General features: G+C 44.6%; 1 protein-coding gene across 1 annotated transcript in view; it reads left to right on the forward strand.

The window, feature by feature from the left end:
• reep3b (receptor accessory protein 3b) overlaps positions 1 to 5,337 on the forward strand; it is a 33,239-nt gene extending 27,902 nt beyond the window's left edge. Inside the window, exons 7-8 of the mRNA XM_017431865.3 lie at positions 2,880 to 3,013; positions 3,159 to 5,337. Of these exons, the coding sequence (XP_017287354.1) occupies positions 2,880 to 3,013; positions 3,159 to 3,230 (206 nt within the window). The 3' untranslated portion in view covers positions 3,231 to 5,337. The remainder of the gene's footprint in view (positions 1 to 2,879; positions 3,014 to 3,158) is intronic.
• Positions 5,338 to 12,312: the final 6,975 nt, after the last annotated feature.

The raw sequence follows: 12,312 nt of genomic DNA on the forward strand, positions 1-12,312 counted from the left end.
GGAGTTTTAAATGTTAACTCTTGAAGTGTTTTTGTTCTGATGCTGTGTGAAGCTATGGATTATTTCACGCTTCTTTACTTATCTTTTATTGTCTGTTAGGCTTTATAATTAAGCTTGTTGTGATTTTTTTTTTTTTGCAATGAGGCATGAGGTAAATCTAAAATGTGTTAGTATCTGATTAGTGATGTAGTTCAGCTGACTGATTTAAGGAAGTATTAGCAGACGTCATGTTTGTTGCTCAGATGGCTGTGTGTTGTACTTATGTGTGTATTTGTATATCGAGCGGCTCTGAGTGGACGTCTGTCTTTGTTAGATGGTTTGACTTGAAGCAGCATGAAGTGATGTTTTTTAAGAGGTCCTCAGCCCTCTACGTGTCAGAAAACTGTTGAGATTTCCCACAGAAAACTCTGGCAAGGGTTAGGATGACTAATTGAATCAAGTTGTTCAAACTGCATCTGAGATCCAGTGTGGAAGCTAAGAGGGTAAAACGATTATATTTTGACTTTACAAAAGTCAGAACTACAGTTATCAAGGTTTCATTTTAGTTCTCTGAAACCTCCTTTGTTTCTTTCTAGTCAACATGGAAGTGTTTTTTTTTTTCTGGTATTTTGAGGATCTTGTGCAAAGCTTGGTCTGATTCCACTCTCTGACTCACTCCACCCTCTTTCCTCTGGGAGGTGAACAGTTGCCTCCAATCCTGAAAAACTGGGAGGGAGCCTCTTATAGACTCCAGATGTGACAACAATCCAATCTAATACTGGAATAAACAGAAACCACACTTTGAGGCCAATCTACTTTTTGTTAAAAAACAAACAAAAAAAAACAGAGAGAGAAACTTTTGGTAGAAGGAGGCAGTTCACTTGATTTGTTAAAGTGAGGATGCAGCAAGACAGAAAAGTACAGCAGACAGAATCATTGTGTAAAGGATTAAACTGCATTTATATAGTGCTTTTCTAGTGATTGTTTCTCATTCATCCTTTAACACAGATACCGCCCACACTCACATACAGACAAGTGATTAGCAGAGCAGGAGAAATATGCATTTCTGGTCCCTCCACATGAAAATGATGTTTGGTAAACACACAAAAGATTTTACTGTTTCAGCCTTGTGTCAACACAGAAATGGTGTTTTAGGAGCCCTAAACGATACTTTCTAAAAATCAGTTTGAGTTTAAAAATAATCTAGGAACATCATTCCTTTTTGGCACTTAAACTCTTAACAATAAAAATTAAAATTAAATTATTGCACAACAAACCTACATCATACATCAAGTATGTATTTTACAAACATGGGAAGTGACACACGGGTGCAGTGGTTAGAGCTGTTGCCTCCCAGCAAGAAGGTTGGAGGATCACTTCCTGACCTGGGGCCTTTCTGGGTGGAGTTTACATGTTCTCCATGTGCTCATGTGGGTTTACTCTGGGTACTCTGGTTTCCTCCCACAGACCAAAAAAAGAATTTAGCCTGATATCGTTTGAACATCGTGAGGAAAACTCTTCCCTCCGGTTGTCCCTTCTGGATATCGGAGCTGAAACCGTCCATCATGTCCATGTATTTGGACTGACACAACTCCCAGTACTTCATTGTCCCACAAAGCAGAGGCTTCATTTTGACATCAGTCCTCAGAAAAGATTCAATTTTGTGTCTTGTATTTGTCATTCTCATCTTTTTTCTTCTTGTTTACAGTTCGGGCTCCATATCTTGTTTCTTGTTTTTGGTGTAGTTATGTATACATACATGGTTACTACAACGTTGGGTGGCTTTCTGTGTCTATGTGGATGAAGTCTATGTGGATTATTAGTCAGAACTGACTCATAATACCAGGATCTTTTTAGAAATGGCAAATGAAAAGATTGTTTTAGGAAAATGACATGCAGCTGTGTTTTGAGTGACTAATTGTTGGAAATCACAAAAAAAAACTGTATTCTCTGCACGTGCTTTTGTTGCTGTGATGGACCGAGCAGTTAAGGAACAGCCAGGCACAAGTTTAAAGTTAAAAATTATTGTTTCTTTATTTAACCCAACACCAAACTTGGGTAAATAATGGAATAAATGACAAAAATTGGGCCCATAAAAAAGGTCAAAGTAACAGACATCAACTCAGACTAACTAAAACAAACAGACCTCCCTAAGTGAGACAAAGGGGAAACTTAAATACTGGCTGATCAGGCCACATACAAGACACAAAGGGGAAAACACACAAAAACCTAACTGAAACCAACATAGCAAAATCCCATTCCCCCCCTCTGGATGAAGAGTAGTGGTATGAACCAATTTGCAGTCTCAGCCGGCTTGCTCCACCCCTTCTCCACCTCTCTGTTCTCCTGAAGGATTGGAGCAGCCAGCACTGAAGAAACTCAAAAAACAAACAAAGGTTAAATTAAGCAGAACATAACAATGTAAACTAAAATGTGCGCACTTATTCTAGAATACAGGGTGATGTGTTGCCTACTAAACAAAACCAGTTATTCTGTAAATTAAATCCCTAGACTTAAAGAAACCCAAATATAAATGAGGTGACCTATTGTATGTCGTGCGAGTGAATGTTACCACATTTGTGTGGCTGTAACTGCAGCCATCACAGTTGCCCACCTCCGCTCACACTGTATCCACCTCGTCTCACATTCATAACACATACTCTGAGCGCAACACCTCACGATATCGCATGACGTCATGCATATCGTTATTATATGACAGAGACACAAGGAGACGAGATGATTTAACTTAAGTTAACACAATTTTGTGAACATTTCAGAACTGCTGGCTCAAGCAGTTATCATCTCACTCAGATGGTTCAGATTTAATAGCAGTTCTATAAATAAAGAACCTTCCACACTATTTCTGACACAGCCATGTGATTCTGTTATTTTTCTGTCAGAGTACTATTACGAGCAGGAGGAGAGGACTGATGAGGACGGCGAGCCGACCTTCTCAGAGGACGAGGCTGTCAGTCAGAAAGGAGTGAGGCGATCGCAGAGTGTCAAAATCACAAGATCGAAGCTCCGCAAAGACGTGAGTGGGCCATTTCGTTACGACTGTAGGAGGGAGATCGCACATGAAACAAATTAAAAACCAGCCTTCAGGCCGATCAGAGAGGAAACAGGCTCCTAGTTTGTGTTCAGTCGTTCAGCTGTGCTCTGTTTGACTCTGTTTCCAGCCTCGTTACGGATCTCTGAAGATTAAAAGTAAGAAGAGACCAACAGTGAGCTCGGCGATCTACGCACCATGACCAGACCTCTGCCAACACAGAGCAGAGCAGCCTGCTGATTGGTGGACAGTGCTGTCAGCTGACATTTTTTTTTTTTTACTCTGCTGAGATTTTTTATCCAGTAACATCTTTATAACCAAATTCATCCCAAACCAGCAGCTCTCAGATGTTAGTGTAAGAACATTTTTTCTGGGCTTTAAGGTGTACATGACATCAATAACGTGGAATCAGTGTCATGCTGAGTTTTTAAACTAGAAATGTAAAAATGTGTGTTTAGTCTTATAAATATATTTTGTTGTCTTTATACATGTTCCACACTTACTATTGAGTTGTGTAACTTAAGAACCTAACAGGCTGAAGCTAACTGCTTATTTAAAGTTTGACTCATTCTTACAAAACATTTATTAATCTATACTAAGAAGTAACAATGAGTGGATGCATCTGCAAAGTACTTTTGTCTGCATACTCTCTGAATGGGATGTGTTTAGGGTTCCTTCACAAACTTAACAAATTACAGGACAAGTTTAAAATTTAAAGTTAAAAAGAGGGTTTTTTATAAAGGGATGGGATGTTCTTAAACATGTTTTTATATCAAATTGCAATAGGAAAATGTTCAAAACATGTTTTCTTCTCAGAATTGCTGTTTCATTACTACCCATCTTTGTTTGCAGACTGTTGTTTTTGAAATATTTGAAGCACTGACCACTATTTAAACATTTTTTGTAATTTAAGAAAAAACATTTGTGCGTAGAAATAGAAAAAAATGGTTCCTAAACTTTGAAAAATCTGAGAACTCGAGTCTGTAAAAGTCAGAAATTTTAAGATGGAAACTGCAGGAACCCTGCACTTTTGTTTTCAATCCTTTTGAAGTCACCTGGATCATTGGACCAGCAATAGAATAGTCTAAAATATTTGTTTAGTATATTGTACATCAGTACAGACAGTGGGTCATTTAAAAATGCTGCCACACAATCACCGTTTGCCTTGGGTGGAAACATGCTTCACAGAATAGCTTTTATTTGCTTATAAGTGATGTGACTGCATTGTTTGTGATTCCTTTAGTCTGCTGGAACCTTCAGCTCATACCTCCATTATATGATCTTTAAAATGGCGCCAGGTTTTGCTTTCTGTCAGGCATTTATCAGCTTGTTGAAGCTGTCACTTCTATCACGTCTGCGTACACTAATGAGGATTCAATTGAACTTTGTGGGACGTGGACTTGAGCCTTTTGCAGTGAAACACACTTGAATCAGCCTTTGGAGCACCAGCAACTGAACACTGACTGTAATTTCTTCCTGATGGGAGGAGACTGTGAGAGGACGCAGAAACAAACCGACTCTCTAAATGAACAGACTCCAGCAGGTTTCTGGGAGACAGTCGAAACTTTCGTGAGGACAAACATCCTCGCTATTAAAGAGGTTTTCTTTACTCTTTGCTTTTCACGCGTGCATTTTTTTATACAATCATGTTTCAACTCTTGGTTGTGAATTTCTTGCTGTAATTCTTATAATCACTGAAAGTTTGCATTTTTTTCTTTTAAAGCTGTGTTTTTCTTTTGTAACCACCTGATTTGCACATTAACGTCCTTCCTGATGTTTCCTATTCATGCTGTTATCGTACATCATCTCATTCTGAGGATGAACTTGATGCTGTGGGAGGTTGCAGCGAAGGAGAGATTTTAATCACGCTTGACGATGGATGCTAATGCTAACAGTGACGCCATGGCATTCTCAGGTGTGGCTTGTTGTGGAGAAACTTTCACTTGAAATAGTTTTAACTTTTAAAGTGTCATTGTAACTCTGATCCAATTTGGAGTTTTTGTGTTCATTTTTTTGGGGACTTTTCCAAAGATGATTTTTTTTTATTTATCTAAAGTTTGGATTTGTCAGGATCTTAAACACACGAACAACATTTTTTGTGCTTTACTAAAGTATCAATAAGCCGCACTTGTTTGTGTCTCGGTGTTATAGCTCAGAACTGACTAATAATACCAAAGCTTGATGTGCCCACCTTTTTATTTTATTTTATTTCTGTGTTGATGAAATGTGTGGTGTGTTGTTTGCTAAAACATAAATGCAATAATAAAAAAAAAATTAAAGGCCTGATAACAGTAATGCCAAAAAACTAACTGCTCAATGCGTTCTTGTGTTTTGTTCTTGAGGCAGATTTCTGCAGCATAAACTCAGGGTGTTTGTAAAGTTTGTATGGCAGAGTTGTGCAACTGGCTATGAGAAGCATGGGTACATTTTGGTCCACTTTGGTCTAAAAACTGCTCCAACATCAATACTCTGCAGTTCGTGGAAGCAGTGTTTTATAATACCTTTCCATAACTGCCAGTTTCATATTACCTGGTTATTTAAATTGAGTTTTATGGTGAATTGCATAGAGTAGTTAACAGGTGGCATCTGAAGTTGCACTTGACGTGCTACAGCTAGCTGCTGCGGCAGCTTATTGTGCTTCCAAAAACTACGGAATTTTAAGTAATTACAGACACACCCTTTTGTTAAAAAAAGAAAACCCCACAAAAAGTCTAAAATAACTTGAAACTGACAAAAATAGCAAGAAAAACTTTACTGAAAATCAACTAATAAATATCAGTCATTGCTTTTAAATTTAGCTTCTATTTTGAAAAACAAACTAAAACTGACCTTGATTAAAAAAAAAAAGGATGGTACCGTTAACTTAATATTATTTTGGAAAAGCTTTTGATGTAATCCAGTGTTCTATTTCATCCCTACTGACCGCCAGAGGCGGTGCTTCAGACACTGAATGATCATTCTTGCACATGCGCAGGTCGAGTACTAATCACGACAAAGTCACCTGTGACCTGCCGGTGACCCACGTGACTCTATATAGTCACATGACGACTGGCACTCAATCCCTTTTGTTCTTCTCACCCGCAGGTGTGGTTGTACCTCCGTGTTTTCCACTACTCTCTTGGTCGTTGCTAGTAGCCTCGTGACCATACGTGGTCGGAGCTGCGGGTGAGTCTCGCCCTCCAGGGGCTGCATGAGCGAGTTCTGCTTACCAGATGTTGCTGCAACATCTGCTAAGTTTTGTGTTTTCCCTTCTACAACAGTAGTTTACCGTTCGCTTTTATTTGAATAATTATCCGACTCACCGGTAGCGTTTCTGCTCGTGCTGAGTTCATCTTTGTTAGTTGAATAATTATCTAAATCACCGGTAGCGTTTTTTTGCTCCCGCTGAGTTCATCCTTGTTTGTTGAGTAATTATCTGACTCACCAGTAGCGTTTTCTGCTCGTGCTGAGTTCATCTTTGTTAGTTGAATAATTATCTAAATCACCGGTAGCGTTTTTTTGCTCCCGCTGAGTTCATCCTTGTTTGTTGAGTAATTATCTGACTCACCAGTAGCGTTTTCTGCTCGTGCTGAGTTCGTCTTTGTTTGCTGTGGTCAGCAGTATGATGCTGAGTAATTTATGTTGCTCGTCCTGTATGGCTCCGCTCCAGCCAGACGACGGGCATGACTTGTGTCCCTCCTGTCTGGGGGTGGACCACCTCAGAGAAGCGCTGTCAGACAATGCTTGCCCAAATTGTAGCGTCATGCCCCAGTCGGTCAGATGGGATCGGTTGGCGGCACTGGAGCAGCCTACCGACTGGTTAGGTGTTGCGCAGCATAGCCCGTTGCCACCGGCACAGGCAACGTGCCAGAAGCGGCCTGCTGTGGCTGCACCTTCAGTGTCGGCTAAGTGAGCCAGACACACAGACACAAGGAGGTTGTCCACAAAGGTGGATCACCTTACTAAAGAGCTGGCCCAAATGAAGGCCCTCCTCCGGTCCTTTCAGGCTGAGGATGGTCATGGAGTGGCTCCCCCTTCTGAGCATGAGGGAGCATTGGGCAATAATGATGATGCTATTTCGGTGGCAGCCTCTGGTACCCAATTCTGTGAGGACCTTCCGGAGCTGGGTTCCAGAGCCTCTAGGTCTGACTCCAGTGCCTCCCAGGAGGATGTGGGAGAGTCGGTGACAGTCGCAATCCGGACAGCTCTTGCCCGTTTGCAGCTGGATGTTCTTCCGGCCCAGCCCGCAGTTTCTAGCGCTTTCTTTAGACGCGGTAGATCAGAGGCTGCTTTTGTGGTTCCTCCTTCGGAGGAATATGTACGAGAACTGCATGCCTGTTGGTCAGACACCAAGGCATTGTCACGGCTGACATCAGATGGCAGGGCCCTGGCAGCCATGCAGGAGGCGCCTAAGGTGGGCTTGGGGCAGATGCCAGATGTCGAACCAGGCATTGCCTCTCTTATTGTCCCACCTGATGAGGTTTTGCGGCCAAATGCCTGTTGTCCGCAGCCCCAGTGCCGGATTACTGATGACCTTCTCTGTAAGGCCTATGACTCTGGTGCTCGCATGGGCCGGATTGGGAACTCCCTCTCCCATCTGATGCTGGCCCTGTCCTCCTCTCTGGGATCTGTTCCACTGGACCATTCCATCCAAGGCCTTGTCGACGCATCTCTGCAGGCCTTTGCTCTTATGATGAGGGAGCTGGGACGCACACTGTCTTCTTTGGTTCATGCTCGCCGCCAGGTCTGGCTGGCGCAGTCACCCCTCACTGAGCCTTGTAGGAGAACACTCCGGGCCCTTCCGGTGGTTCCTGGAGAACTTTTTGGCTCTGCCGCACTGGATGCCTTGGATCGTACAGCTCAGGCGTCTCGTACAAGAGGGGGTACCGCCTTCAGTTTCGCTGTCGGCCACCGGTCCTCGGCCAGGTCAGGATGACTGTCATCTACGACCTGCCGAAGGCACAGGCACTGAACCAGGAAATCTGCACCTTGCTGGCCAAGGGAGTGATAGTGCCTGTGGACCCCCTGTTGGACCCGGGGGGCTTTTATTCAAGGTATTTTCTCATTCCAAAAAAGACTGGGGGTCTACGTCCAGTCTTGGACCTCAGGGGTCTGAATGTATACTTGAAGGTCATTCCCTTTCGTATGCTGACCACAAGGGAAGTATTGCAGGCGATTTCCTGAAATGTTTGGTCCACTTCCATAGACCTCAAGGATGCTTATTTTCATGTTCCAATTGCTCTGCCCCATTGGCGGTTTCTTCTTTTTGCCTTTCAAGGGAAGCATTTCAAGTTCAGGGTTCTTCCGTTCGGTCTGTTGCTGTCTCCCAGGGTGTTTACCCGATGTGTTGCAGCGACCTTCTCCCCCCTGCAGGCGCAGGGCTTGAGGATCCTCCCATATCTGGATGACTGGCTCATTTGTGCAGCGACACACGACCAAGCACTTCGAGACACTCAGTTGGTGCTCGACCATGTGGGGCGCCTGGGCTTCCGGGTGAATATGGAGAAAAGCAGCCCGACTCCTTCACAGGAGATTATTTTCCTGGGCATCGCCATGATTTCTGTCTTGATGACTGCTTGCCCGTCGCCCCAGCGAGTCGACAGTATATTGAGCATGCTCCCAGAATTCAGACGCCACAGGGTGCTGGCTATTGTGCATTATCTGCGTCTCGTGGGCAAGCTCACAGCTGCATCCAGCGTGGTGCCCTTGGGGCTGCTGTCATTGCGGCCAGTCCAGATGTGGTTGAACAGCTTAGGTCTGGACTACACACAGAACTCTCACCGCCTCAGGAGAGTTCGGATTGGGCCCCAGTGTCTTTGGGCTCTGTCCCAGTGGAGGGACAGGTTTTTTATGACAACGGGGATCCCGCTTGGTGCCCCCCCATGTCGACGGGAGGTTGTCCTCCATGGGCTGGGGTGCGACCTGGCAAGGTCGGATGGCACAAGGGACATGGTCCACACGGCAAAGCAGGGACCACATCAATGTCCTGGAATTACAGGCCCTGCTGCTAGCTCTACAAAGCTTTCTCCCAGGCTTGCAGGGCAAGCATGTACTAGTAAGGTCAGACACCACCTCGGTGGTTTTTCATATCAACCACCAGGGGGGGACCAGGTCCAGGAAACTGTTGTGCCAGCCCTCTGGGCCACGATGCTCTGGCACACAACTGGCCCCGGACCCTCCTTTATGCGTTTCCACCACTCAGTCTAATTTTTCCGACTCTCCTAAGGGTTTGTCAGGAGGGGCACAAGGTCCTCTTGGTGGCCCATTCTGGTCAGCAAGGACTTGGATCCCTCTACTGCGAGAGCTCAGCTCTGGCCTGCCGATGCGTCTTCCCTCCAGGAGGGATCTCCTTTCCCAGATGGGGGGCCGGATTCTCCACCCCGACCCAGACCGACTCCATCTCTGGGTTTGGCCCCTACAAGGCAGGGATCCACGTTCTCAAATTACGGTGGCCAAGTAGGGCGTACGATGGCTAATGCATGGGCACCGTCCACACGCACGGTATACGCAAAAAAGTGGGTGATCTTTGCAACCTGGTGCCATGGTAGAGGGCAGGACCCGGCACAGTGTTCAGTCTCTGACATACTGGCTTTCCTGTGAGCATTACTGGATCAGGGACGGTCTCCGTCTACCTTGAAGGTGTATGTAGCCGCCATTTCCTGTTGGGTTGAATGGCTGTTCAGTGGGCCGAGATAAGGACATTGCGCTGTTCTTGAGGGGTGCTTGGCACTTGTATCCACCTAACCGCCCCGTGACACCAGCATGGGACCTTTCTTTGGTCCTTGAGGCCCTTCGGTTGTCCCCGTTTGAGCCCTTGGCATCTGCAGACCTCAAATGGCTCTCACTGAAGACAGTGTTCCTTTTGGCAATGGTTTCCGCCAAACGTGTGGGAGAATTGCAGGCACTATCGATAACTGAGTCCTGCTGCCAGTGGAACCCTGATGGCTCAGGTGTCACCCTGTGGCCTGATGCGGCATTCATCCCTAAGGTGTCACTGGCATCAGGCAGTACCCAGCCGCTCCATCTTGCCCGTTTTAACTCAGGTGGCCCTTCTGAACCTCTGTGTCTGGTTCGTGCACTTGAGGCATATATCAATTCCACTGCGTCTTTTTGAAAGACAAATGGCCTTTTTGTCTGCTACGTGGGCTCACGGAAAGGTCAGGCCCTTTCTAAGCAGTGACTTTCACACTGGGTTGTGGATGTGATTGTTAAAGCTTACGCATTTCAGGATCACCCACTGCCTGCAGGAGTGAGATGCCACTCTACGGGAGGCATGTCAACCTCATTTGATGCCATGACTGGGGTGCCATTGGACGTTATATGCAGTGCGGCCTCCTGGAAATCACCAAGCACCTTTGCTCGATTTTACAGGGTAAATGTGACTGTGCCTCATCCCCTTCAAGGGATCTTGGAGCAGCATCCAGCTACATCCCACTGAGGTAGGTGGGCAGTGGTTGTTCCTTGGGTGTTGCAGATTCCTCGTGACCTTGTCGTCATACATCATCCAGTGCTTGAAGCACCGCCTCTGGCGGTCAGTAGGGATGAAATAGAACGAAAGTTATAGCTGTATCTACGGTTCTATAAATCCCGGATGACTGCCAGAGTGCTTGATCCCTCAGAATCCTTGCGTCTCGCGAGAAGGTTGAGGCAGTGGCGGCTGACCAATAGAGGGCGCTAGGGCGCCGCCCCACCACTCACTTTACCTTGAATAAGACGTAAAAAAAAAAAAAAAATTAAATAGTAAAATAAAAAAAAATTGGAAATACATGTATATATATTTTTAGTTGTGTAAGATAAATATTTTGTAGTTAATGATAAGTAAAGTTGTTTCGTTCTTCGATGTTGTCTGATTGGTGACGTATTTCCGCCCCGGGGCGCAAAAATCTTTGTCCATAGACTCTCGTTAAAAGTTGTACATGCGCAGTAGCTCCTCTTCAGTATACCTCTCCTGCGCCCAGAGCTGCTGAATGCAGCTCGGTTTGCGTTTCACCGCCTCCCGCTGCCGGAGCGTGGGACTCCCGCCATGGGTGCTGACATCACATCCATCTGTCATAAAGTTTGCCTGATTAAAAAGTCGAGCTGCGGGTGTGCTGCCTTTTATCCAAAGACAGCAATAAGTTCATTACGTGACTAAGTTACATACACAAGGTAATAAATAAATTCATAGTTAATAATTAGTTTAAGAAAATTTATGCTAAAATCTGTTAGAATGTTTGTTTTTGAATTCTAATCAGAGTGAGACATCTGATCTTCGTTACATTGTACGTTTACACGTGACATAGTGAGTGCTCTCACCATAAAACAAGCTTTGACGTATTTTCTCCGGTAAAGTTGTGAAAAATATGGGAGAAAACAGGTCTTATAAACGCTAAATGTGTCCTACAGGCTTGTGCCTTGGGAGACCTCCGTCTTTGTAAGTATTGGTGTGTTCAGGAAGCACTTGTGCATATGTGCATTTATATGTACATTATAATGTTGCTTTTGTTATTTTAATTCATGTAAATACACTAGTATGATACCTTAGTATATGTTTTGGTCCAAAACATATACCAAAACCTTTGGTATATGTCTATTTTGGATTTATAGCCCCCCCCCCCCCCCCCCCCCCCCCGGAGAAAACTCTACCAGCCACCACTGGGTTGAGGGATTGAGTGCCGGTCGTCATGTGACTATATAGAGTCACTTGGGTCACCGGCAGGTCACAGGTGACTTTGTCGTGATTAGTACTTGACCTGCGCATGCGCAAGAATGATCATTCAGGGCTTGAAGCACCGCCTCTGGCGGTCATCCGGGATTCATAGAACCGTAGTTACAGCTGGTGCTGGGCGATATAACAGTACATATCATGGGGATGATAGAAAAGTGTCTATCGTTTCTATCATAATTGTATCAATGATTCACGTTAATATTTCATAACGTAGGCTACGATTAATGTATTGGTGTTTTCACTTTGCATACATTCAGTTTATATAAGTGATAAATAAGAAGAAAAAATCAGTATTTTGCGAAGAACCTCGGCTTTCTGTGCAGCCCGGCGGTACAATATTCCGTATTGGCATCCGTGTTGGCATTTAAGTCATAAGTGCTGAAAGATGGAGACGCATGAATTATCAAACTCGGAGTCGCAACAAGTAGAGACAGCTAGCCGGCAACCCAAGAAGAAAGAGGGTGGACGTCTGTGATTTGGTTCAAGAAGTCTGAGACGGAGCAGAAAAAGGTAATATCCTAACTCTGCAAGTCCGAATGCTAACTCTGCTAATGCTAATGCTAACTCTGCTATTAGACTGTTTTCTCATCTGACGCCA

Source organism: Kryptolebias marmoratus, linkage group LG2 (genome assembly GCF_001649575.2).
Source record: "Kryptolebias marmoratus isolate JLee-2015 linkage group LG2, ASM164957v2, whole genome shotgun sequence".
Lineage (NCBI taxonomy): Eukaryota > Metazoa > Chordata > Actinopteri > Cyprinodontiformes > Rivulidae > Kryptolebias > Kryptolebias marmoratus.